The 27,887-nt window shown below is 38.8% G+C and overlaps 3 protein-coding genes across 3 annotated transcripts in view; all 3 read left to right on the top strand.

Annotated features, from left to right (window-relative positions):
* Positions 1 to 18,049, top strand: part of si:dkey-225n22.4 (collagen alpha-1(XXI) chain) — a 52,556-nt gene extending 34,507 nt beyond the window's left edge. Inside the window, exons 17-30 of the mRNA XM_056450811.1 lie at positions 645 to 698; positions 3,543 to 3,587; positions 3,770 to 3,823; positions 4,849 to 4,902; positions 5,983 to 6,036; positions 6,114 to 6,185; positions 8,000 to 8,035; positions 9,174 to 9,218; positions 11,143 to 11,175; positions 13,330 to 13,476; positions 13,758 to 13,812; positions 15,320 to 15,511; positions 15,606 to 15,683; positions 16,850 to 18,049. Of these exons, the coding sequence (XP_056306786.1) occupies positions 645 to 698; positions 3,543 to 3,587; positions 3,770 to 3,823; positions 4,849 to 4,902; positions 5,983 to 6,036; positions 6,114 to 6,185; positions 8,000 to 8,035; positions 9,174 to 9,218; positions 11,143 to 11,175; positions 13,330 to 13,476; positions 13,758 to 13,812; positions 15,320 to 15,511; positions 15,606 to 15,683; positions 16,850 to 17,040 (1,110 nt within the window). The 3' untranslated portion in view covers positions 17,041 to 18,049. The remainder of the gene's footprint in view (positions 1 to 644; positions 699 to 3,542; positions 3,588 to 3,769; positions 3,824 to 4,848; positions 4,903 to 5,982; positions 6,037 to 6,113; positions 6,186 to 7,999; positions 8,036 to 9,173; positions 9,219 to 11,142; positions 11,176 to 13,329; positions 13,477 to 13,757; positions 13,813 to 15,319; positions 15,512 to 15,605; positions 15,684 to 16,849) is intronic.
* A 3,585-nt stretch (positions 18,050 to 21,634) lies between these two features.
* On the top strand, positions 21,635 to 22,928 carry ccr12b.1 (chemokine (C-C motif) receptor 12b, tandem duplicate 1). The gene is made up of 2 exons (XM_056450938.1): positions 21,635 to 21,729; positions 21,807 to 22,928. Exon 2 carries the CDS (start codon positions 21,821 to 21,823, stop codon positions 22,796 to 22,798), a length of 978 nt encoding a protein of 325 aa, XP_056306913.1. The 5' UTR covers positions 21,635 to 21,729; positions 21,807 to 21,820; the 3' UTR covers positions 22,799 to 22,928.
* Positions 22,929 to 25,753: 2,825 nt separating this feature from the next.
* ccr12b.2 (chemokine (C-C motif) receptor 12b, tandem duplicate 2) lies at positions 25,754 to 27,147 on the top strand. Its single transcript, XM_056450875.1, has 2 exons — positions 25,754 to 25,833; positions 25,917 to 27,147. Exon 2 carries the CDS (start codon positions 25,938 to 25,940, stop codon positions 26,928 to 26,930), a length of 993 nt encoding a protein of 330 aa, XP_056306850.1. The 5' UTR covers positions 25,754 to 25,833; positions 25,917 to 25,937; the 3' UTR covers positions 26,931 to 27,147.
* Positions 27,148 to 27,887: the final 740 nt, after the last annotated feature.

Below are 27,887 nucleotides of genomic sequence, written 5' to 3'. Positions count from 1 at the left end.
AAATGATTTACTGATTCAAATGATCTGAACTGAGTGATTCAAATGATTTGTTCAGAGAGAGTCTTCAGTAAATGATTGACTGATTCAAATGATCTGTTCAGAGTGAGTCTTCAGTAAATGATTGACTGATTCAAATGATCTGTTCGGAGTGAGTCTTCAGTAAATGATTGACTGATTCAAGCAATCTGTTCAGAGTGAGTCTTCAGTAAATGATTGACTGATTCTAGCAATCTGTTTAGAGTGAGTTTTCAGTAAATGATTCACTGATTCAAATGATCTGTTCAGAGCGAGTTCTCAGTAAATGATTCACTGATTCAAATCATCTGTCAAAGTGAGTCTTCAGTAAATGATTCACTAATTCAAACGATCTGTTCAGAGTGAGTCTTCAGTAAATGATTCACTGATTCAAATGATCTGTTTAGAGCGAGTCTTCAGTAAATGGTTCTACAGGAGTTTCTAATTCTACTATAGTAATATTTTTTGACCTTGTTAGATTAATTCATTTGATTAATTTCCATATATTATTTTCTTTATATATTTATACTTTTAAAAGAACCCAAAGTTAATGTTATAAATATATGTGCTTCTTGATATAATCACATGCTCAACTGTAGTTTCTTCTGTATTGTTTGTGCCTGTTTCAGGGAGAGAAAGGAGAAGATGGACCCCCCGGTGCTGATGGACCTCAGGGGCCTCCAGTGAGTATATTTGATAAATACGTCACACACCATCACTTTCATGGACCCATTTCACAAGACTGTTCTGATGCATTTAACAGACAAAGATTTCCATTTAAAATGAGTGTTATAAGCATGCATATCTCCTTCATATCCGTGATGAGTGTCATGGTAGTATCATAAAGGCAGTCTTGGCAGGATTGACCAGGATATTGACCAGATATTATCCAGGACTCTGATATTGACCAGATATGAACCAGAACTCAGATGTTAAAGGGACAGTTCACCCAAAATTAACAATTGTGTCATCATTTACTCATATTAGCCAGGATATTAACCAGATATTAGATGTTAAGCAGGACTCAGATATTAATGTTCCTAATAATTTGGGACACTGAACTGTTTGCAATGACAGATTTCCTGAACTTGCGATCTGAGTTGACTGACGATGGTTAAACTGTTGGCAGGAGTGTGAAGTGTTCTGAGTGTGAAGCGTTCTGAGCAGCAGGTATAGAGAACCCGCATGTGTACAGCAGTAATCTCACATTCCCATCATGCACCTCTTCCGTCTTCAGTGTGTGTGTGTAAAAACATCCCGAACGCTCCACTGAAAACACTCTTTTCTGTCCGGCTGCAGCGTCTGTGAGCGTGTCCACATCTGTCCATCTTTCAGAGAAGTGTGTGTTCTGTCTGATCAGCGTCTGAGTTAAATTCACACCCTAATAAGGGTGCTTTCATGAGCTGATCCAGAACATCCAGATCACAGACTGACACTGAAACATTAAAGTCACACACACACACACACACACACACACACACACACACACACACTTAATAAACCACTGAATTAACCAGTCCTCCTACAGCTGCCAAAAGCCTGACCAACACACACAGACATGTACACACACACACACACACACACACACAGGAAGGAAGCGGGCGTTCAGCTCGCATTACTCCAGTAAATAGTGGTGTTTATAAAACAGTGCTCTCGCGTTCACTCATCCGTCAACACATTTCTCCTTTTCAGAGCATTACTGTAACGTCTGTCAAGCAGCAGGACAGATGTGTGCAGAGTTTACATGTCCAAACGTGTCTGGAAATGTCCTCGTCGTTTACTCACACTGGAGCGTTTCTTTCTTCTGATCAACACAGACATATTCTGGAGAATGCTGGATCATTGCTTTGCTGAAATGGTTTGATCTTCATCCTCCTGTATTGTAGATGTTGGACTGAAGGAGCTGATATTCATTTACACTGAGGAAGGGCAGAGAGTTGCTAAAGAACTACTGAGAGATTTCAGCTGCTGTCTGGGCTTTCCATGCCCAAATACACCTTCCTTTCTTCATGTGTTGAACACTTTTTACCTGCGTCATTTCATTTTATTACACAGAACTTCATTTCTAAACTAATTAGATGTGTTTTCTCTGTATATGTGGATTTCTCTGGTTGTTACCAACATCTGGTGAACATTTAAAATCAACAGCACCTTTAGAAATATGTTGTCTGAGAGAAATGGTGACGCCTTCGATACTTACTTTCCCTGCTGTATATTGATACGAACTAATGTTTGATGGACAATGATGTCAAAGCAATCTCAAAAATGGCATTTTCATCCTTTTCATGCAGAAATTTTGATTGCAGAAAGATTATTCATGCATTTATTATGCTGAGGCTGAAGTTCTGTAGTGCACTTTATAGTGTTCTTCTAGATGAGTCTGTTAAGAAGTTACATTGCATTACTATTATGAATACTTGCATTCTTCTTATCATTCTTTCTTTTAATTATTTTGTTCTTTTTCTTCATTATTATTATCGTTATTATTATCCTAATCATTATTATTATCATTATCATTATTAATAATAATAATAATTATCATTATAAACCAAAAAATGTATAATTTATAAATGATAGTTTATAATTGTGTATAAATTATTATAATACGGAACATTCTATTGCATGGCCTGTAATAATAATAATAATAATAATAATAATAATGTAAAAGTAATAATATAATATAATAATTCCTAAAGGATCATGATGTTTAATCTGAAATATATTTTAATGTTTGAGTGATATTAAAATGGTGTGGGGATCACGTGTAAAAGTCTCCTCAGAGATGTTTATGGCACAGTTTACCTGAAAATTTAAATTCTCTCATTATTTACTCTCCCTTTACTTGTTTCAAACCTTTATGAGTTTCTTTCTTCAGTTTTGAAAACAAAGGAAGATATTTTGAAGAATGTCTTAATATCTTCTTTAGTGTTCAACTGAGTAAAGAAGCTCATAGCAGTTTATAAGCGCTAGCGGGAGAGTAAAGAGTGTGTAGATGTTGAGTTGTGTGTGAACCGACCCTTTACTGCTGTCTCCACTGTTTCCATGTTTAATGATTTAATCTGAGGAGCAGATGGACAGCGGAGGAGTTAATGGAGCTCAATTACAGAGGTTCAGTGTGTAGAAAAGCAGACAGAGAGAGGTCTGAATGTCAGAATATTTGTGTGTGTGTGTTGGTTGTGTTGTGTTGGTTCTGCTGTAATAGATGAGTGATGGAGTTACTGTACAGCAGGTCTGATGCTGGATATGTGACATCGTCTGTGTGTGTGTGCGTGCGTGCGTGCGTGCGTGCGTGCGTGCGTGCGTGCGTGCGTGCGTGCGTGCGTGCGTGCGTGCGTGCGTGCGTGTGTGTGTGTGTGTTTGGGTTGTGTTGTGTTGGTTCTGCTGTAATAGATAAGTGATGGAGTTACTGTACAGCAGGTCTGATGCTGGATCTGTGACATCGTCTGTGTGTGCATGTGTGTGTGTGTGTGTGTGTGTGTGTGCGCGTGTTTGTGTGTGTGTGTGTGTGTGTGTGTGGTGTTTTGCAGGGCATTCGTGGACTTCCAGGTGAAGCAGGAGCGACCGGAGAACCGGTACACACACGCGCACGCAAACAAACAAACAAACAAACACACACACACACACACACACACACACAATCATCTCATTTGACACAATGAATTAGCCTGATATCAATTCTTCTTGTTGTATATTAAATACTATACCAATATACAGTGTGTGTGTGTGTGTTTCTGCTGTGTGTGCTGGAGTTTAGGGTGTACGAGGAGCTCCTGGACCGAAAGGCTCTCCGGGACCCAGAGGAGCTCAGGTGAGGAAACTCAGACGGAGGATTAAGACCGCAGATAATAACCAGGATATTAGCCAGATATTAGCCATCACCAGGACTCAGATATTAAAGGCCCAGATCATCCAAAAAGAATAATTCTGTCTTCGTTTACTCACCCTTCAGCTGTTTCAAACCTTGATGAGTTTCTGTTGGACACAAAAGAAGATATTAAGTTGTTAACCTGTAACCATTGACTTCCATAGTATCTGTTTATCCTACTGTTGATGTCAATGGTTACAGGTTTTCAACATTCTTTAAAATATCTTCTTTAGTGTTTAACAGAAGTGAGGTTGAAGAGTACGTGAGGGAGAGTAGACGTTCATTTTTGGGTGAACTGACCCTTTAGATCAGGGTTAGTCTGACCTCTGGTGGAGAACACACACACACACACACACACACAAGAGACTCCACTGCTGCCCTCTGCTGGTGTTCAATAAAGGCACACACACACATGCACAAACTGACTAAAAAAACTTTAGTATTTTGGGCTGTATTGTGAGTGTTTTGGCAGTTTTTAGTGTGTTGGAGAACCAAAAAGAGTTAAAAAAGAGACCAAATGATCAAATTCCTGAGAACATTTCTAGTGTTCAATAAAGTTAATACACTAATGAGACTATAGTTTATTACAGGAATATTATTGTAAACTTTTCCATTAGGTATTATTGCATTACATTATTACAATGAATATTCATCTTTTATTTGCTATCTAGCTGAAATAAACACCTTATACAGAATAAAATAGATTATTATGGTTTTAAAGTTAATGTTGTAGGTGTTATTGTTCATTTAAATAATTATATATAAATATATATGTAAATTATATATTACACACACCACACCAGCTCTGCCAAGAAGACATCACATTGTAAAGTAATATAGGAAGATTAGTAGAATGTGTGTAATATTTGACTGATACACTGTATACTGTGTTTGTGGGTCTGAGTGTGTGTGTGTGTGTGTGTGTGTGTGTTTACTGTTATCAGCTGTTGTGTGTTTGCATCCTGCAGGGGGCGCAGGGGCCTTCAGGGACCCCTGGAGCAGACGGAGCCCGTGGCCCCAAGGTGAGAATCTTCCAAACACACACTAATTATTATTATTAATTACACAGATGACATGTACTGTTCCTGGAGCAGTGTTTATCACAGGAGTACAGTGGCCGAGAGAGCTTAACGCGCTGCAGTTTAAGAAAGCACATGCATTTACAAAAAACACCAGCAAATGAAGAGGCGATCTTCATCAATCTGACAGCACACGTGTAGCAGATCTCTCACAACACAAACAACTGAAGAGACGTGCAGCAAGTAGTCCCGACACTCGCAAATATCCACATAACACAACGGGAATGTTTCAAAGCATGACGGACCCTGCTGAGATATGCTGTGTTATTATGCCGTGACTGTTGCTCAGTGAAAGGGGAGGTGTTTTTCGTTTATTTTAATATCCTGATTACACAACATAACAACACATCCATATCTCAGCAGGGTCCGTCATGCTTTTGGGTCCCCTTGAAACATTTTTGTTGTGTTATGTGGATAGTGTTGTGACCAATTTGCTGTGCATTTCTTCAGTTGTTGGTCAGATTGATGAAGATCTTCATTTGCTGGTGTTTTTTGTAAATGCATGTGCTTTCTTATATTGCAGCGCGTTAAGCTCTCTCGTCCACCGTACAGGAGTGTGTTCACATTACCACACTTATTATGTCGCTCTCCATTTCTAACTTTTATCTGCCTCTAGACGGTGATCGATTGAGTCTGTAGCTAATAATAGAGATGTTATGTGTGGCTTGTGGATGTATGTGCAGAAAAATATGATGAAAAGAGGTTCAATTAACATGAAGTAAATCAAATAATTGTTCCATCAGTTTGTCTGGATGTATTATCAGGGATGGGCTTTACTTTATTGTTCATATGTGAGTCTGGACCACAAAACTCTGCCTTAAGTGTTTAGGAATGAAATCTAATCAAATGTAGACAGTTGAGGTCAAAATTATTAGCCCGACTGTCAATTCTGTGATTAAAAAGTGTGTGTGTATGTGTATATATATGTGTGTGTGTGTGTATGTGTGCGGCTGTGTGTGTATGTACTGCGTATGTGTGTTTGTGTGTAAATTTATATATGTGCGTATGTGTGTGTGTGTCCAGGGCAGTGCAGGAGAGACGGGAGGCGCAGGTGCTCCTGGAGCTGCGGGTCAAAAGGTAAGATCTGCTGCTTCTGCTTCTGTTTTAGATTCTGCTGTCCGTCACATTCAGAGTGTATTCTGTGTCTCCCACAGGGCCAGCAGGGAGAGTCGGGATTCCCAGGAGCTCAGGGAGCCACAGGCCTTCCTGGATTTAAAGGACACAAGGTAAACAAGCGGCAGAAAACCCTGCATTCACTGCACTGCAGAAACTGTTCTTACTCAGAGTTTCTGTGCAAATATCTCAAAACTCTGAAATCAGTCAGCGTTTTCTAGACAAGCAGAAAATATAGGGTTGTTTTCAGAAATAATGAGTCGAAATGAAGAGAGCTTCTCCTGAAAACGAGCTAAATAATCTGACAATGGGGGAGGAGGAATAATCTTATGTCAAAAGGAAAAGAAAGACCCTGTTGGCTGTGCATTTTGCTTGTTTTAAGGAAAAACTCACCTAATTTTGACTCACTATTGCTGAAAATAAGAGTATGTTTTGCGTGTCTAGAAGAAAGAATTTTAAGATATTTGGACTAGAAACAAGACAAAAACTCTCAGTAAGAACAGCACTTTTATTTTTGCATTGTGGCAGACTGATGTTGGGGGGTTACGTGAAAGAAATCTCCTCTCCTTGACCAAATGATGCTTTTATTTGGTCAGAAATAGATTAAAAAATCATGAAATAATGTTAGAATGAATAACAGCCATTAGTCATGTGTGTATCCAGTAAGGTGTCATTTATATCTGTGATGTGAGGCTGAATTATTAGCATCATTACTCCAGGAGTCAAATCCTTAGGTCATTTTTCTTTGGCATTAAAAGATATTCTTCTGTGGTTTGTATAACTCATTAAATACATTAAAATACTGCTGTTAAACTTATTGTTTGTATATTAAAGACATGAAGTGAACAAGGGAATGTAATGCAGTACTTGTTATCCAGTGTGAAACACAATTTATATTGAATATTGTATTGATTTTGAACAAACTAGAATGTAGCTCCGCTGTCTTTTTAAAAATAGACACAAAAATTACATGTTGAACTTAAATAAATGCCAATATGATCCAAATAATCAAGCTGTTCAAAAGAGTCTCGAACACCTTGCTTAGTTGCATCAGCTGTGTTTTATTAGGGTTGGAGCAAAACTGTGCAGAGCTGCAGCCCTCCAGGAATTGAGTTTGAGACCCATGGCTTAAATGAATGCCAATCTTCATTGCTTTAGTGCATAAATGTAAACTTTATTTTAAAGAAGACACTTCTTGTAGCTGAAGTGAAAACAGTTCAAAAAGGTAAATAAAACAAAAGTTATACGTCTTTGTTTATGTAAATAACAAAACAATAAATGCATATTTTAATATATTGAATAAAATATATATTTTATCATGTATTTCACCTGTTTTAACCTAACTAAACAAATTATACTCCAAATTAGAAGTTGAGATCTCAAAATGAGCTTTCAGTAATATTTTATTTAGCTGCAATACCAGACATGACCACCAGATGGTCATCAATATAAATCCAGTTTACAATCACGACCATACAAGTGGCCCTCAATGTTTTAAGGCATATAAACAATATTTGTATCATACCTTTGAGAATATTTGTAAAGTAGACTTCATATTCTAAAGTAGTTTGGTGGTCTTTGTGTTGTCTTTGACTGATATTTGAAGTAGTTTGATGATCTGAAACATTAAAGTGTGACAATAGTGTATAAAAATAGGAAATCAGTAAGGGGGCAAACACTTTTTCACACCACTAAACAAGTTACTCAGAGTGCCAGCATGTTTAAAATCAAATCTGCATATTCATCCACGGCACTATGGAGATGTCAGTGATAAATCAGGATGAATGAATGACTGCTCGTGTGGAAGGGATGCCTGATATACAGCGTTTTCAGCTCATTAAATCTATTTTGGACTGATATGCTGCAGAACACAGAGAGAGAGAGGAAGAAAGACTTTCTGAGGTGTTTAATATTTTCTCTTTTCCAGGGTGAAAGAGGAGAGTCGGGACCCAGAGGCGCTCAGGTAGATTTCCTCTGCTTTTCAAAAACACGTCTTTGACTGAAATCATTTATTAAAGTGTTGGATTTAGATTCAGCACAAGCTCACGTTCATCTCAGATCTGTAACCCAGACGTTTCTTTTACGTATAATTAAACCTTAGGGTGATGTTTCGATAGAAAAGGTCAACTTTATTGCTCGTCAAGCTGTCGTTTCCTTCATTTATGATGCTAGCGTGCAATGTAAATCTTTCAAATATAATAAAGCAGGGAAGGTGCATGAAATTATACGCAGTAAATATTAGTTGTGTTTGTAAAAATAAAATGATTTTGAATGGTTAGTTGTTCTAGTTTTTAAATATTGGCCTACTGTGTAACACAATGCAGTGATGAATGAGAGAAGATTAAATAAACCCTCAATCATGAGTTTCAGTGGATTAAAAATCATGTAACCAGTGAGGAACAGTGAAAGGAAAGGTTCTGGAAATCATGTTTATTAGTGTTTAATAGTGTTCTCTGTAGGGTGCAGAGTGTAGTCAGCTGAATTAGCTTTCTCTCTAATGTGCAGAGCATACTCAGCTGAGCTAGTGTTCTCTGTGCAGAGTATAGAGAGCTGAGCTAGTGTTCCCTGTAAGGTGCAGAACACTTAGAGTCTGTGATCTCTCTAGGGTGCTGCACAGTGAGTGTAAGGATTCAATGTTCTCTGTAGAATGTAGAGTGTAGTGAGTTGGTGTTCTCTGTAGGGTGCAGCACAGCGAGTGTAGTGAGATAAATTAGTGTTGTTTGTAGGGTGCAAGACAGTGAGTGTAGTTAGCTGAGTTAGTGTTTTCTGTAGGGTGCAGCACAGAGAGTGTAATGAGTTAGTGTTTACCCTAGGGTGTACATTAATTGTAGTGAGCTGCGTAAGTGTTCTTTGTAGCATGCAACACAGTTAGTGTAATAAGTTAGTGATATCTCTAGGGTGCTGCACAGTGAGTGTAGTGAGTCAGTGTTCTATGTAGGGTGCATCACACTGAGTGTAGACACAGATGTGACACAGGGAAGCATCTGTTTCTGAATGTTGATGATGACCTTTGAGAGTCTGAGACACTACTAACACACACACACACACACACACACACACACACACACACACTCACGCGCTTACTCTACTCTGGTTCACAGGGGGAGAAGGGCACTAAAGGTTTCCCTGGATTGCCGGGATTTACAGTAAGTGCACTGACTCCTCTTTATCAGCAGGGGGCGCTGCTTATTATTGCACTGCACTAGGAGCAACAGCAGTTTAACAGATGAATGAAGGTTTAAGTTACTGTAAACTATAATAATAACACTGATTCTAATTTAGTAAGCCCACTCGAAGATTTAGTTAACTATAATTGCACTGGTTTACCTGGTTTAACACTGGTTTAGTTTGATTTATTTTAGTAACCCTGATTTTAGGTTTGATATATAAAACATCCTGGTTTTAGATTCAGTGAGCTCTATTAATCATACATTCTGGAGAACACATTCTGAAATAAGAATGTAATGTATTATTAAAACTACACTTGATTAGGCTTACAGATAACACAGACACTTCATGAATTGTATTAAACTGTCTTGTTATTTTACATTACAAACACAACAAAATCTAAAGAAAGCAGCTTCAGCATGGTGCTTAAATAAATTGTAATCTAAGTTTCCTGATTGATTCAGAACAGTCTCCGCTTTGGGAAAATAAAGCTATCTTTTAATCCAGTTGAATATTTTTGTCACATTTAGTTCCTTCTGTCCTGTTGAATCACTTACATGTTTGCAGAATTACTTTAGATTTCTGGGAAATAAAGCTCATCAAATACCCAGAAACCTGAGTCACACACTCTGCATCACAAAGTGCTCACGTCAGATTAAACGTGTGTCAGTTTAACTATAACAATCTGAAATTAGGAGATTAACACACAGGAAAAAATACTGTAGTAATTTAAAGTAAATACTATAGTGGCTTTGGAGCCATACTACAGTAAAGTATCTCAGTAAAGAATCTTAATCTGTTGTGGTGATTCTACAGTTGCTATGGTAACACAACAACTATACTAATTGATCTGTTGTGGTGATTCTACTGTTGCTATGGTAACACAACAACTATAGTAATTGATCTGTTGTGGTGATTCTACTGTTGCTATGGTAACACAACAACTATAGTAATTGATCTGTTGTGGTGATTCTACAGTTGCTATGGTAACACGACATCACAGTAATCTAAACAAATTACCCAACACTGTAGTTTTCTACATCTATAGGGAATATCATTAGCGTGTCTCTTTGAACTATGCGTACACACTTTTTACGTGAAATGTGTGTGTTTGAATTTGTCGAAGATTTTGCACTAAAATGTATTCAGAATGTATGAAAAAATTCAAGAACAACTGATACCACATATGCGCAATAACACGACAACATAATGGAACAACCCTATAATTAAATATGTTATTGTAAATTGAGGACAGACAAATGCATACATTTATTTGGTGCGCAAACTTTCACAGTGCATTTTGGGTATTTTCTAGCTGTGTGAAATCGGTTGTGCACTCAATGCAGTGCAGTGTGGGATTGATTGAGTACACTTTGTTTGTTGCCATTACATGCCCTCTAGTGGCCAAAATGAACACTGTGTCTTTAAGCAGTCTCTACTGAAATTGGGATTTAGTTAAACTAGAGAAATTAGAAAAGCACATTACTGGTGTGCATCTTAAGACAACATTTATGTCACAAATATGTGTCTCTGCATGTTATTTGTCATTAAGACTGCTCAAACATGTCCTTTAGTCTTGTGTCTGAAATACTCAGTCATTTTATTGTCAATTCTGCCACATGTACAGACATACAGAGAATTGAAATGACGTTACTCACAGACCCTGGGTGTATACACCTACAAAGACACTACAAGAGGAATCTAAATATGCAATTTACACAAACACTGTATACAAACAAGGGCACATAGAAGGTAAAGAAGTGAAGAGTGCAGTGCAAACAGACCAATACATCACATAAGTGTGGATTATATGGATTTTGTTTTGAAAAGTGTGTGTGTGTGTGTGTGTGTGCGTGCGTGTGTGTGTGTGTGTGTGTGTGTGTGTGTTTTCTCCTAATCCAGGGTGAATCGGGACCCAGAGGCATCAAAGGAGAGGTTTGTAGAATTACAGTTCAGTCACATATACACTTCCTCACTATTATGCAGATGAAGTCTGAATGATTTACCCTCATGTATAGTTTTATTATGAAATGATTCCCTTGTGCATTTTGATTTAAGAGATTTTTAAAAACTAATTATAATAAATAATTTAATAATTAATTAATAATAAACTAAAACTAATTTCTAACTAATTTATTTGGTCTTTGTCGTAATATTTGACTAGTTATTTTGCAAGATTCTGGTATTCAGCTTAAAGTGACATTGAAAGGCTGGTTAATTAGGTTAAGTAGACAATAAAACCCCGTAATAATAGTTTTAAAAAATGTAAAACTGCTTTTATTTCTGCTCAACTAGAACAAATAAGTCTTTATCCAGAAGGAAAAATATTATAGGAAATACTGAGACAATTCCTTTGCTCTGTTAAACATTATTTAGGAAATATTACTAAGAATAAAAAATTCATGAGGATTAATAAGTTTGCCTTTAACTGTATATGAAATAAGTGTATACAAAAACATGTTATCTGAAAGGATAATTGCATAAAGGCAAGTTTAACATGTAAATCAGCAGTGTAAGAGTAGATTAATAATATACAAAAATTACACAATTATAAAAATATGAAACAAAATATTAATTTATTTTATTATTAAATGACATACAGTATTGTATATTCCTGTTCATGAAAGGTTTTAGAAATGATGTGAAATGAAGTGTAGATCTTCTTATTCAGTGTGCAAAACAATGCATGCATGAGTTATGTGTAGTGCACTACGCTATGCATTTAAACTACAGCTTTATTTAACACGCAGCCGTTCACACTTCATTAATCACACAAGCCCCATCATGATTTTGATTTTAATTTAATGAATTGTGCAGCTCTACTCTACTGTAAAATGCAATAATCCCACTGGTGTGAAAAATACAAGTGGACCAGAAACAACAGGGGGTTTCGAGCAGCGGAAAACACATGTATTAGAGCATGAGCTTTATTCTAGCATGATTTCCAGAAGACAGACAACACTTTCTATGCCCACAATTTTTGTCCAGCATATTTAGAGCAAAACTATTTGAATAAACATAAAAACTCTGAATATAGCAGGCCTTAAAATACTCATGTGAAGTAATCTGAAATATGTATACACTCTAAAAATGCTGGGTCAGATATGACTTTACATTACATAAAAAATTACATTACAACAACCGAGCACTTGAAGTGTGAAGACAGTTTGTGTAACCATGTCATTAAAATACACTTTTCTTATTTTAATGTTTAATTACTTGTTATAAATGATGTATCTGTGCACTTAATTCATTAGTAAAAATTCATTTGCCTTTAGAATCAAACTCCAAAATCTTATCTCACTCCTCAACATCACTTTTCTTCACTTCTGGTCACATGGAATGTTTTTAGGGCGGGGCTATCAGTCATTTAAAGTGTGGCTATCATTCATTTAAGGCGGGGCTATCAATGATTTCCATGGTAACACAACAACCATAGTAATTGATCTGTTGTGGAGATTCTACAGTTGCTATGGTAACGCAACGACTATAGTGATTGATCTGTTGTGTTGATTCTGCAGTTGCTATGGTAACACAGCAACTATATTAATTGATCTGTTGTGGTAATTCTGTGGTTGCTATGGTAACTCAAAACCTAACCCTAACAACTATAGTAATTGATCTGTTGTGGTGATTCTGCAGTTGCTATAGTAACACAACAACTATAGTTATTTCTCTGTTGTAGGCTGGGGCTATCAGTCATTTATGGAAAAAGTACTGGTCCTTTAGGGCGAGGCTGTCAGTCTTCTAGGGTGGGGCTATCAATCATTTAGGGTGGGACTATTGGTCCTTTAGGGTGGGGCTATCAACTATGTCTTATATCTACCCTGCTGCGTCCATTATCTTTCCAATCGGTTCCCAATAGATGAAATCATGCACCGCTCTACATTTTTTCCTCGTTTCAGGACTGTTTTAATTGGATGTATGTCTCGATATGAGGAAAAAAACTTGTGTTTCATGGTGACAAGGCTTAAATCATGCAGATTCACTCAGATCGCCCCCTAGTGCAGACTCACTGAACTGGTTTTACTAGTATGACACAGAATTATAAGCTGACTTTAAGTGTGGCCCATGTGTTTAATCCTGCAGAGAGGCTCAGCTGGTGACCCTGGAGTCAAGGGTCCGGATGGGCAGAAGGGAGACATGGGACACATCGGTGTGCTCGGACCGCGTGGATTCCCGGGTCAGGATGGTTTACCAGGACAACCAGGCAATCCAGGCTTTCCAGGAAAACCTGTGAGTATTCCTGCATTTCTCTGCACCACATGATCCCAATTAAAAATGTTGTCATAGCCAGCAGGTGTTTTCCCTTTGCAAGAAATAAACAAATGGTAAACAAAGCAGGGCGTGTGCCGCGGCCATGTCAGCGCGCATCATTTCAAGTCATTACCAAGGAGAGCAGAAAGCCTGAGGTCAACGCTGTGTAATTGAGTCGCTTTCTTCTGTCTCTTCCTGTACCATCATCTCATTTCTCGTGTGTGTTTTTCATCTAATGAGTGGCTGGCTCTGTGTTTCAGGGGAAGCCTCCGTCAGACGAGTACTTCATAAAACTCTGCAGGGACGTTCTGAGAAGTGAGTATTCGACCTTCCTCGAGGTCATTATTCTCTCAAGAACAAAGAGCCCGAGGAGCTTTTTTCCTCTTCCCTGTTTTAATATGAACCACCCTGATATGTAAAGTGCCCAGAATAGCACGCAGCTTCCAATTAAAGCTGTTAGATGAAAGCTCAGTTCACCAGAAAGGAGCTTTAGTTGCGGAAACTTGCTGAGCTATCACCGTGTTTTCACGGTTTGCTTTGTATTAAAGGGGTCGTATCATACATTCTGTTATCACTGTACTTTTCCTCCCTGTGGTCCACTTATAAACTTAGCGAGCTGCTTCATTGCGTATTGTCAGAAGCTCATAATTGACTGATCTGGACTGTGTTTTAACAGCAGATCCTCAGATGTTATATGGAGCGCATCAGCGCCGCACACTCTCTCTGCATCTCTGATCCAGAACTGATGTCTGTTCATTCTTTATTGGGATTTTATTGTAATAAAGACTTTATAAGCCACGAACCAAAGCAGCCGTCTTAGAGGAGAATCATCATGTTACAAACCAAAATAGTAGTATCAGTAACGCTTTACTTGAAGAGGTGTTCATAAGACTGTCATTAATCTTTATAATCATGACACATGAATGTGAATGAGATTTTATCATTAAGGGCTCTATTTTAATGATCTAGGCGCAGAGTCTAAAGTGCGTGGCGCATTAAAGAGGTGCGTCTGAATCCACTTCTGCTATTTTAGGGATGAATAAATCCACTCTGCGCGCAGTGCATGGTCTAACAGGGTTGTGCTTATTCTCTTCATGAGTTCTGGGTGTGTTTGGAGCATAACGTGCTTTAAACCAATTAGAGTCTCGTCTCTCATTCCCTTTAAGAGTCAGCTGCGTCGCACCATGGTGCATTTGCTATTTATATGACGACTTTATAAGTGTAAAAACTGAACGCTTCACTAGCGAGAACACAGTTAAACAGAGCATCTGCAGCGCGAGGATAAAGAACGAGCCTCCTCCATTCAACCTCTTTACTTTCTCTTTACTCCTTTACTTTGGTGGAGTAAGGAAACGGTGGAAACTCACTCCGCTGAACACATCCATTAGCCCACATATTTAATTTAGTTTATTAAGCACAAAGATTTACTTCAAGACTATCTCTAAATTCAGTTCTAATCTCCAGCAGAGGAATAAATGATCAATAATAATGAAGTGTGGTCAAAACACTGAGTTATATCCAAACACACGTCCTGTTCTGATAACCCATATGGTGATGCAGACGTCTCCAAAACCCCACAGCTGGACACATCTACACGTGTGTTTATTAAAACAGATATAAATCTGCAGATAATCAATAATAGCAGATAATGCAAAGCTGACATTAGTTATGACAACAAAAAACAGAGATTAATGACACTCTTAAAAAGGATCTGACAGAGGGGTCACTGAAAATATTCACGACCCAATTATAATCAGATAAAACGCATGAAATGAGCAGGTGTGAACGGGCCCTCAGTCTGATCTATATTCCTCTTCATCAGACCAGCTTCCACAGCTCCTGCAGACCATGAGCTCTCAGCGCTGTGAACCCTGCGAGACCATTAAAGGACCCCCGGGACACCCTGGAGCTCCAGGTCCTAAAGGCTCCATTGGGTCTCCTGGGTATCCCGGCAGACATGGCGCTCAGGGCTACCCCGGGCCTCCAGGAGTGCAGGGGCCACCAGGAGACAAAGGTACCTGAGATATCCACACCTACCACTTACAATACATGTAAATAAATTGGGCTTTCAGTTTGTATTTTAATTGCAATCTTCGGTGGTCTTTTAGGGGACACAGGCATACAGGGATTCAAGGGCAAAAAAGGAGAGAGCAGACCAGGATACCCAGGACCTCCTGGAGACACGGGTATGTTCAATTCAAGTGTATTTGTATAGAGCTTTTCACTGTAATTATCATTCCAAAGTAGCTTTACTAAAAGGTGCATCTTATATAATATAATATTACACATTATATAACATATTACATTAGTCAGAATCAAGAGTTACAGGTGCTGTATATCAGTGTTTGACTCATCACATATGTGCAGATATTCAGAAACATGCTCAGTGAACATTCTTGTTTATTTGAGAAACACTGCTGAAGTCAGATATTCTGCTTTAAACATGCACATTACGTGCCGGAACAGCTGTCTTTGTTTTGGTTCAGGAATGCAATACCTAGTTCAGCCACTGGGTATCAAACTTACATACCTTTAAAGAGTTATAGTATAGGGTGGGCAGAATATAAACGTAGTTAACCTGCAGCTGTTTAGTAATAATTATACACTGTCTTAAAAAATGCATATTAATATTTGTTTTCAGCATTTTTTGTTAAGATTTGTCCTCCTGTCGGGTTTACTGTATAGAGGCATAGGTACAGGAAGTGCTTATGGATGTGTCTGTTTTCTGACTACACTTCCTTCTTATTGTTCATTTATTCTTTTGCTTGAAATTAGAACTGAATTAAGAAATACACTTTGAAACAAATCTTTTTGCTTAAACTACACTGAGGGTCTTCAGTGGAGTGCGTCCACCACCGTTCTCTGAATACAGGGTCGATTGTAAGATTCTCAAGTTCAATTTATTTATAAAGCACATTTCCTAACAGCCACAAGGCCACACAAAGTGCTTTACAGAGAAGATACAAGCAAGCATACACCTAGTGCACAGACTGTGGATTCAGACACATCCTTAGTGCTTTTGCATCACCCGCTTTAAGAATATACACCTGCATTGTTAAATAGATCTGACAGTGATCAAACCATGCCTCTTTTGTTGTTTGTTGTGAATATGCACCCTCTAGTGGACAAAATTACAAACTGTCTTTAATTCTGAACATTTTAGGATTAAAACAAGCCGCTTTTAAGCACTGCAGTTGGTCTGTAGATGGTTGATAAACATCTGTTTTGTCAGTGGTTTGTCATGCACATGTTCAGACTTGTGTAACTCTGTCTGGCACATTTGGATATGCAGCGTTTGGAACTGAAGCGTGTGTAACTGTCAGACTGTATATTCTCTCCACAACAACAACAGGGATCCAGGGTCCTCGCGGCAGTGATGGCATTGGTTTTCCGGGTCCTCCGGGAGTACCGGGTAAATCTGGGTCTCCGGGCATCCCAGGAAAGCAGGGTCCTCCAGGGCAGGCCGGTGTGTGTGACATGTCCATCTGCTACCAATCCTATAACCTCAGGGAGGAACGCTACAGTAAAGGGCCAGATTTCTAACACACACACAAAGACATGGGCTCAGTGTTTGGACTGCCAGAAGCCCGATAGAAAATCCAGAAGAATTCTTTGACATGATTTGGACATTGTCTGAGCATTGCTATAGTACAATGGAACATCAGTGGCTCTACTGAGATAGAAAACAGCCACTGGATTGACAGTTGAAGACCTGCGTTTCAATGCATTTACACTATTAATGCTACAATTACGTGCATATGTGGAATAAGACTGCAGATGGATAGTCATGAGCAAAGTAATTTACTTTTATATTTATCTACATTATATTTGTCTCCACAAAACTACTTTTGCTCCATCATACTGGATGCAATAATAATGCATTTGTTAGGTTCTAATGATAATTAAGAACACGTGTCTCTATTTCTTGAGGGATATGCATCGAGATTAAAGGGGAGAGCTTTCTGTTTATGTTTGTGTTGGACAAAATATCTTTACATTTAATTTCTGTAGTACTTATCTTGAAGTGTTTTAATGTTTTTAAGATGCAATAGCCATCATCATCATTGAATTATTAACTACCTTAAATAACTGGCTTTGTTAATAATGTTTATTTCATATTATTTCCATATTAGCATAACTACTCTGTTATTTAAACGTCTTTACCCCATTTTGTGTTATCCCAATAATGAAAGAAACAAGTTTATATCAAAACTACACTATTTATTCCATGTTGTATGTGTTCAGGAGCTATTTTCTCGTTTGGAAAATGAAATATGACAGATGTAATTATTATGAATCCACGTAAATTGGTTATTCCATTTTATTTTCAGTGATATGTTTCATTGCTTTATGAATAAATAACAGTATTACAAAATCTGAAATAGTTAATAATATTATAACATGTCGTTTAATTCAGTCACTAAGTGATTTGAAACACCAGAGTATAATATTATTTTCTGTGTTGATTCTGGGAACTTCATGATTGCTGTAAGTCTAATTTATCTTTTATTTTCTAAGAATAACTTGACCTAATAAAGCCTTGCTGGTTTCATCATGTTTGCTGCTCGTAAGTCTTCAAACGCATGTTGGTTATTGAGAAAAACCTGATGTAATCATAGAAAGGAAGGATGATAGATGATATGAATCAGATTTTCACAGCTACAGACGCAAGTCAATCCCTGCCACTCCACACTAATAGACTACACTGCAAAAAAGGCTTTTCTTAGATTTTTTTGTCTTGTTTCTAGTCCAAATATCTAAAAACTCTTAAATCAAGAAGACTTTTCTAGGCAAGCAAAACATAATGTCTTGTTTTAAGAACTAATATGCCAATATTAAGTCCGTTTTTCCTTAAAACAAGCAAAATAATCTGCCAATGTGGTCATAAAAATATTCTTGTTTTTCCTTTTGGCATAAAAATGTTTCTTATCCATTGGCAGATTATTTTGGCTAGAAACAAGACAAAAAATCAAAGTAAGAAAAGCTTTTTTTGCAGTGTACAGCTGACCTACAGGACAGAAACACTGCCGAAGATGCTCTGAGGTAAGGGTAAAATTAAAACCTACTCATGATCGTTCACTCAGCCTATCATTTTAATAAACTAACTCACTCCTGCAGGTTGTAGAGATCACCACTAAGATAGAAACGTCCAATGCAACACCATTTCCCAGACTGTTCACCTGTAGTTTGGTCTTGCAGCTCCATTTGCACCAATGATTTTGGCAGAACATGTCTTCTCCAATCATCCACTACATCATCTTTATCATCAGCTCTCTGTGAAATGGAGTGGTTCTGCTGGTCATCTACAAGTTTGAGACCTTATCATCCTGGTGGCCTCCAACATCATTTTTCATCAAACATCAAAAGTGGCTTTGGAGAAATGGAAAATACGTTCCTGCAGAGTTCAGCTTCAACCCTGATCAAACACAACTAAACCAATGAAGCAGGATGTGAAGGAGTATTGATCATTAAAGACAGGTGTGTTTGATTAGGGTGGAGCTGAACTCTGCAGGAAGGTAGATCTCCAGGAACAGGATTGAGCACTTCTGACCGACAAGAATCCATCTGTAGGCAGACAACCTTTCCAGTGTTTGCTGATTTATTTGTGGATCTGAATCAGGATCTGAAGGAGTACTTGGTAATTATAGACACGTGTGTTTGATCAACTCTGCAGGAAGGCAGATGTCCAGGAACAGGATTGGGCTCATCTCACCTACGAGAATGCATCCGTAGGCTTGCCAATGTTTACAGGTCCAACACTTTTGAATATTTACCTGGACACAAGGTACAGCTTTCCACTAGGAACATCAGATTATGTGTACCATCTTAAATCATCAAGGATATCAATCCAGTATACTTCCAGGTAAAACCTAATGAAAACTACACAGTGTATCCTGTGTTTCATGTGTCTAAACTTTAACCTGTATTTCCTTTACAGAACCTGGTGATGGTGACTCCCCCCCCCCTTACCTTCAGTGGAGGATGGTGGGTTTCTAAAGGAAACATACTGGAGCTGGATCTGCTAACCGATTTCCGTAAAGCCCATCCAGATAAGCCTGTTTCTTATAACAAAAGTTATCCACTGTGGTTTTGGGTTCACTGGGTTCTGTCAGCAACATTCTATGAACACAATTGTCTGATTATTAATCTGGTTTTAAAACAGCCATTGATTTATTGAATGTGCTTTAAACAGCTGTCTTGTGGCCCGTTTCCACTGAGCGGTACAGTACAGTACGAGTTGGTATGGGTCACCTTTATCAGGCTTGTGTTTCCACTGCCAAAAGGGTACCAATGTACGACAGAATGTGTCAGTCGCCGTGATTCTGGCTGGAGGAAATGTCTACAGTAAAGCTGTACGTGTCGCTCACATCATACGAGAAGCACATCTCACAAAACAGAGGCTTTATACACATCAATACTGTCTAAATGTTCATTACTAACCTTTCATCAACATGATCTGATCATAACTGCAGATCAATAATAGTGTGGAGTAGCCTTCTGTAACGTCTGCCATTATATCAAATAAATGAACATATGAACACACACAGACCCTTACAGTCCCCGATATGATACCAACTACAGATAAACTACACACAGCAGACAGTTAGTCCTTATTTGTGTTCAGAATCAACACGCAGCATATCGCCCACAGTCAGAGCAGACCTCTCATCTGTGTGTGTGATCTTCAGCAGCACATGCAGCCTCTGTTAGAGAGGAACTCCATCATTCCTAATGGTCCAGAAGGTGATGATCAGAGTTCAACATGGCCGTGTGTCATTTGCTCCTTTGTTTTTTCTGGCTTCTCCTTTGTTTTTTCGCACGTCACTCTTGCGTTTGTCTGTTTCTGAGAGGATCGGATGTTAGAAGCTCTTCGATAATCACGTGCACCTTTATTATCATCAGCTCAAGAAGTGCACGCGAGACGGTGAAACCGCTCGCTCTTTAGGCAGCCTTGTAAACACCTTTAGGGCACATGGTAGATTCTGCTCTTCTTCTTGGCTTTGTGGTTGTTCATCAAGATGACGACAAGGTTTGTTTGAGCTCGGGTCGACCGTGGTTTGTTATTATATGTATATATTATTACGCTGTAATGTCTCGGCTGTGTGTTTAAAAGGTGCTTCCTTTGTTTTCATCCTGCTTGTGCATACGCGAGTGACGTATACGTATCTGTAAACCAATAGCGTTCAGCTGCTCGTTTAGCTCCGCCTTTTGGTACTCTTTTGTTGTGCTAGGTACTCTTCTGAAAAGGTACCCAAACAGTGGTACGGTACGGTTCACTTTTTGGTACCCTTTGACAGTGGAAACGGCCATAACAGTGTACCAAACCGTACCATACCGTACAACTCAGTGGTAACAGGCCATAAGTCAATTTAATATCTATAAATAGATTTTTACTTTTATTATTTACATGTTAACATGCTGTTTAGTATTTAAACTGCCTTCAGAAAAGCTACGTTCAGTATTATTCTTATTTGTTAAATGTTAGAGACGTGACGTATGCTATTATAAAGAATCAACACATATTTAATACATTTTCCATTAAACCATCTGTCATATTTTAATGATAAATAGCTGGATACTTTCAATCTTTTACTATATCATTATTAAGGATCAAGTAATTTTATCCAAATTAAAACAAGTTTGAAACACTAACTTCAGACGTCAGAGCTCTGTGAGGGATTTCATAGGTCACTAAAAGAATCAGGTTGTTTTTTCTAATTCAGACTGTTGATTAAGGAAATTAAGTTAAGTTCTAGTCCTTTCTAACACTTTATTCTGATGGTCCATTTGAGTATTAGTAGACTGTCTGCTTAATATCTGCTGATTCTGCTCCTTCAACAGACATTTCACTGACTATAAGAAACTTTGTCAGTACATGTCAACTTACACTAACCCCAACCCTAACCTAACAGTCTACTGATAATCTGATGAGAATTAGTTGGCATGTAGATGCAATGTAAGTTATGTTCAACAAACAGACCATCAAAATAAAGTGTGACCCTTTCTAATATTAACTTGGTCTAACAGACCTTGTCCGTTATGATAATAATCATGTAAGCAGTTAGTAAGTCTAAAAACGCTTGTTCATTCTTCAGAAGAACCTGATGTCGTAATAAAAGGAAGGATAACGGAAGATATGAGTCAGATTTGTGCAACTTCAGATGCAAGTCAATCCGTGTCGCTCCTCATTTGAAGACTACAGCTGATTAACACTGCCGAAGCTGCTCTGAGGTAAGTGTAAAATTGAAACCTGCTCAAGATAACTTACTCAGCCTATCATTTTAATAACTCCCTCCTGCATGTTGTAGAGATCACCACTAAGATGGAAACGTCAAATTCAACACCATTTGCCTATGAAGATTCTTCACCTGGTGTCTGGCAGTGCAGCCCCATTGGCACCAATAATTTTGGCAGAACATTTCTTCCCCCCTTCTACTACGTCATCTTCATCATCAGCGTTCTGGGAAATGGAGTGGTTCTGCTGGTTGTCTACAAGTTTGAGAAGCTGAACACAGTCACAAATATCTTCCTCATCAACCTGGTGGCCTCCAACATCATCTTCACCCTCACTCTCCCATTTCAGGCGGTTTATCACTCCAGTGAATGGATCTTCGGAGACGCTCTCTGTAAGCTGGTGACCAGTGCATACTATCTAGGGTTCTACAGCTCCATCCTCTTCCTCACGCTCATGACATTTGATAGATACCTGGCTGTAGTTCATTGTATAATGGCCAACAATCAACGCAGAAGCTTCTACGCTGCATCATTATCTGTGGCCGTCTGGATTATTAGCCTTCTCGCGAGCCTCGAGTATTTCATTCATTTCACAGTTGAAGAGTCCCAATTGGGTGGACGGTTATGCAATGACCCGAGAGATGGAGAATGGAAAACCATCGGCCTCTACAAGCAGTTTGTGTTGTTCTTCCTCTTCCCGCTGGTTGTGTTTGTCTACTGCTACTCCAGGATAACACTAACCGTCATGCACACTCGGATGGTGAAGAAACACCACACCATACGGGTGATTTTTGTCACAGTGCTGATGTTCTTTGTGTTCTGGAGCCCGTATAATATTGTGTTGGTTATGAGGGAGTATAAAGATCCAAACGACTGTAACAGCAACCTTCCTCATGCAGTGTATGTCACTAACAACATCGCTCGCTTGTATTTCTGCATCAGTCCTGTTTTTTACATCTTTCTGGGCAGAAAGTTTCAGAATCGCGTTCGGGAAATGTGTTTGAATCAGGACTCGTGTTTAACAAGGCAGATTTGTGGCAGCAGAGGGATCAGAGCATCATCTTAATGGAGGATTACTTTATATTGCTAACAAAATTACAAGAAAACATCAGTTAAGAATGAATGCTAATTATTTATCAACTATCAATTAATAAAGTTGATCATTTATCGAATATTAATTATTTAATAATACTCATTGGTGAAGTGTTGTAGCTGTAGTAAACAAAGAGCTTTTTATCCTTTTTGTAATAAAATGCAATACACAAATAATAGTCCTGATGATGTTGATTGATTGATGTATGTAAATAAAATCTAATCAAATCTAATTCTTTGAGGCTACTTAACTCATTTTTCACTTATTTATTGACAATTGTTTGTGTGGTGTCGTAACCCCATAGCACCCTTCCCAACTTCCCATCAACCACCCACCCCCCAAACACACACACACACACACACACACACACACACACACACACACACACACACACACTTCTTTAAACAGGTAAGGTCTAATAATACAATATAATAAATCCACAATAATAACAATGACAACAGTCATAATAAACTACAGTATCACAAAACTGCACAACAACACAATGAAGAACAGTTGTTCAGAATTCATGATCCATCAGCTTACATACTGATGTCACTTACTCATTTCTTTCCCATCACTCCTCCAGCTCACCGCTGTCCTGAACACACTTAAATGAAACCAAAAGTGAGGAATCACAGCATTCAGTGGTACAAGTTGATTTCATTATTGACCCATCTGGGAATTCACCCCTCTTGAATATGACAAATGTCAGAACTGTGTGGTTGTAGATTAAATACCAACTAATAAAGCAGTCATAGGTCAGGGACTTGTCATGATTGCAGAAACCGCAGATTGTGAAGATTATTCGATTAGGAAAAAGCAGACAGTGATCTGAGGATTAGAGAAAACTACTACTGATACTCAACCACAAGACATAATCACTATGCATATCATTTTGCAGCCCTTGCTCATTATTGATACTTACCGCTATACAGGGACGTCGTTGGGTGGGGGAGTTAGGAAGTTTCGAAGGGCCCATACATTTATGGGGGGCCCCAGTGACATTATCAAGGGCCCGTACCAATTCCCCCCCCCACTCTTCACTTTCAGCCGCGATACCAACTCCCTCCAACCCCCCCTCTTCATACCAATTGTATCCCCCCGGTCTTCAATATCAACTTATCAGAGGGCCCATAGCGGCCAGCGGCGCCCCTGCCCCATATACATTTCAGGACATTGCGAAATACATCCAGGGAGGAATCCACCAGAGGCTGCTGTGTACGCTTTTTCAGATCTCAGATTTCTCCTGTAAGTGCCATTCGTGCCTGCTGTTCTCACAAAAATCCCCCGCTGTTGACTGACTGACCAACCGATACCTCCATCCACCCCCTTCCTTAAACCCAACCGGCAGTGTTTTTAAAAGCAATCCAGAAAAAGAAAAGCCCTCGCCTGATTTTTACCACGTTTTCAGATTTTACCATGTTCTCACCCTGTTATTTACTTGTTTATTTAAATTTTTGCCTTTTGTTTTACCTGCTTTCTGGAACCGTTCTTCGCTAGAATTGAACTCCATCGTCGCGGTCAAATCCACTCTGCGTCTCAAGTCCACTGATGTACATGGCGAGCCACTTTGCAAACTGGTAACAGTGGAAAAGCTGTCCACACGGAGGTGAGCGATCAGCTGGTAGCGTAAAAAGAAACAGAAGCTGTCGGCAGCATCATACCACCCCATAGCATTACCTTTAAAGAAGAAATGCAGCCATACGTAGCCCTAGCCACATAATTCCTGCTCTCCTGAAATGTATACGGGAGTACATATTCACAATGAGTCGTTTTGGCTTCATGTCCCATCACATCTTCCATTTTAGAATTGCTAAATTGAAGTTCAACAATGCAAATCAAGTGGAGCTTTTTGTTTTATGCAGCGTGTACTTTATATTAGGGGGGCTTTAACTGCTCTGCACTTGCATTAGCAACATACTGTGTTCATAATGTATTGCAGAGCATTTCTGATGGTATACGGGTAGGGATAGAGACATGTTTGGTGCTATGGGTAGGTTTAAGATATAAGGGATGGCCAACAGTGTAATTAAAGATATAGTTACAGAAATTAACTACAGATGTATTTATATGCATGCATTTAATCAGTCATAAGCACAATATGTACAGGACGTTTCCTTTAGTCCCACAGACAGTAAGACATTTCACAAGAAGTCAGCTGTGCTGTTTATTGTGTTTTATCCTGTTTATTCAGTGTTTCTTATACAGTGTTGAATGTGAACATGTTGTCTTTGTCCTGTTGTTTGGTAAAATCATTTTCCCAAAGGGAACAAACAGTATTTATTCAATTTTGTTAACAATAATTAGTGTTATTTAAGTGAAATCTTAACTAATGTTAACATGCGCAACTTTATATTTTATTGATGCATTAGTTAATGTTGCACTATGATTAATAAATGCTTTTCAAGACTATGCATACATAGTTAATGTAAATATCAAGTATCGTTATCTAATTATTCTAAAGTGTTACCAAAAATACAAACACACACAGGCACTAAAATGAATGCTCTTATTAAATTAAATAAAGCATGTTCACATTCAACTATATGTAAGAAATAAATAGGATAAAACACAATAAACAGCACAGCTGACTTCATCTTAAGATTATGCATCACTCTTATTGCCTGTGGGACAAAAGAAAACAAAACTAAAATTAAATGATCTTGCCTTGCCTATAAATAAACCTAGTACATTGCAACAGATGATTCATTTCAGTACACACAGTATTAGTTAAGGGCATCTAATAAAATGTAGCACCATATTATCTAATAATGACTTAGTCTAATAAAACCCTGCTGATTATATGACAGCAGACATGTAAGCTGATTGTTAGTGAAGCCTGTGCTTGTTGAGTCCTGGGAAAAACGTCATGAAAAGGAAGTAAAGGATGACAGAAGTTATTAGTCAGATTTATTTTGCAACTGCAGACGCAAGTCAATCCCTGCCACTCCACACTAGTACACTACAGCTGATCTACAGGACAGAAACACTGGCGAAGCTGCTCTGAGGTAAGTCTACAATTATAAACCTACTCATGATTGTTCATTCAATATATATCCAATCATTTTAATAAACTAACTGACTCCTGCAGGTTGTGGAGATCACCACTAGGATGGAAACGTTTAATTCAACACCAGACTACTATGACAACTTTTCACCGGTGATCTCTCAAACCGGGACTTGCAGCTCCATTGACATCAGTGAGTTTGGCAGAACATTTCTTCCACTGTTCTACTACGTCATCTTTACCGTCAGCGTTCTGGGAAATGGAGTGGTTCTGCTGGTCGTCTACAAGTTTGAGAAGCTGAACACGGTCACAAATATCTTCCTCATCAACCTGGTGGCCTCCAACATCATCTTCACCCTCACTCTCCCATTTCAGGCGGTTTATCACTCCAGTGAATGGATCTTCGGAGAGGCTCTCTGTAAGCTGGTGAACAGCGCATACTATCTAGGGTTCTACAGCTCCATCCTCTTCCTCACGCTCATGACATTTGACAGATACCTGGCTGTAGTTCATTGTGTAGTGGCAAGTAAACAGCGCAGAAGCTTCTACGCTGCATCATTATCTGTGACCGTCTGGATTATTAGCCTTCTCGCGAGCCTCGAGTATTTCATTCATTTCACAGTTGAAAAGTCTCAGATGGATGGACTGGTGTGTGAAGACCAGAATGAAAACGAATGGAGGATCTTCAGCTTCTACAAGCAGTTTGTGTTGTTCTTCCTCTTCCCGCTGGTTGTGTTTGTCTACTGCTACTCCAGGATAACCCTAACCGTCATGCACACTCGGATGATCGGTAAACACCGCACTGTGCGCTTGATTTTCGTAATAGTCCTGATGTTTTTCGTGTTCTGGAGCCCATATAATGTCATACTGATGATAGCAGAGCATAAGGATCTGGAACACGAGGACTGTAACAGCGTTCTCCCCTATGCCGTCTACATCACCAGTAACATCGCTCGCTTGTATTTCTGCATCAATCCTGTTTTTTACACGTTTCTTGGAAGAAAGTTTCAGAATCATGTTCGGGGAGCGCTAATGAGTCACGCTTCATGTCTAACCAGTAAAATTAGTGTGAGTGGAAGCAGCAGATCGTTGGCTTGAGAACAACATATATGGGTGAAGTGTTGTAGTGTTCAATATAGAGCATTAGTTTTAGTTTTAGTGCATGCTTGTGTTTGTATTTTCTGTAACACTTTGTTGATGATTGTACTCATACTATTCAGCGTTTGTTTTAGTGCCTAAATGTGCCTGTAATTTCTTTTTAATAGAAAAGAGCAATGAGCTAGTGAAAGAGCTGATGTTGTTGATGGATATAAAATAAAATAAAAAAGGATGTGCCGTAATGATTGTTTGAGATAGTAATGGATAGATCATACTGAGCCTGTGAACTACATCACAATTATTTTAGAAATGTGACAAACTGCAGAACAAGAAAAAACAAAAAAAGCAGGATCTGAAAATGGAGACCGCTGTAGAACCACAGGGTTCTCTAATAAGATAAAACTGCAAACATGGCAACCCAAGGACCAGATTAACTTTTTATTCTCAAGTGCCATTGCACAAGTCCTTCCTGTCTCCATCTGGTCTGTCCAAATCTCTCCTGTCTCTGTCTGGTCAACCCAACCCCTTCTGTCTCTGTCTGGCCCTGTCTCCATCTGGTCTGCCAAACATTCTCCCGTCTCTGTCTGGTCCACCCAAGTCCGTCCTGTCTCCATCTGGTCCACTAAAGTCTCTCCTGTCTCCATTTGGTCTTGTCTCCGTCTAGTCTGCCAAAGTCTCTCCTGCTTCTGTCACATTAACCCAAGTCCCTCCTGTCTCCATCTGGTCTGCCAAACATTCTCCTGTCTCTGTCTGGTCAACCCAAGTCCCTCCTGTCTCCATCTGGACCACCAAAGTCTCTCCTGTCTCCATTTAGTCTTGTCTTCGTCTAGTCTGCCAAAGTCTCTCCTGCTTCTGTCCCATTAACCCAAGTCCCTCCTGTCTCCATTTGGTCCTGTCTTTGTCTGGTCTGCCAAAGTTTCTGCTGTCTCCATCAGGTTCACCCAAGTCCCTTCTGTC

The sequence above is a fragment of the Danio aesculapii genome, chromosome 24 (genome assembly GCF_903798145.1).
Source record: "Danio aesculapii chromosome 24, fDanAes4.1, whole genome shotgun sequence".
Taxonomy (NCBI): domain Eukaryota; kingdom Metazoa; phylum Chordata; class Actinopteri; order Cypriniformes; family Danionidae; genus Danio; species Danio aesculapii.
Note: the sequence above shows the minus strand (reverse complement) of the source record. Positions and strands in the feature narration are given on the sequence as shown.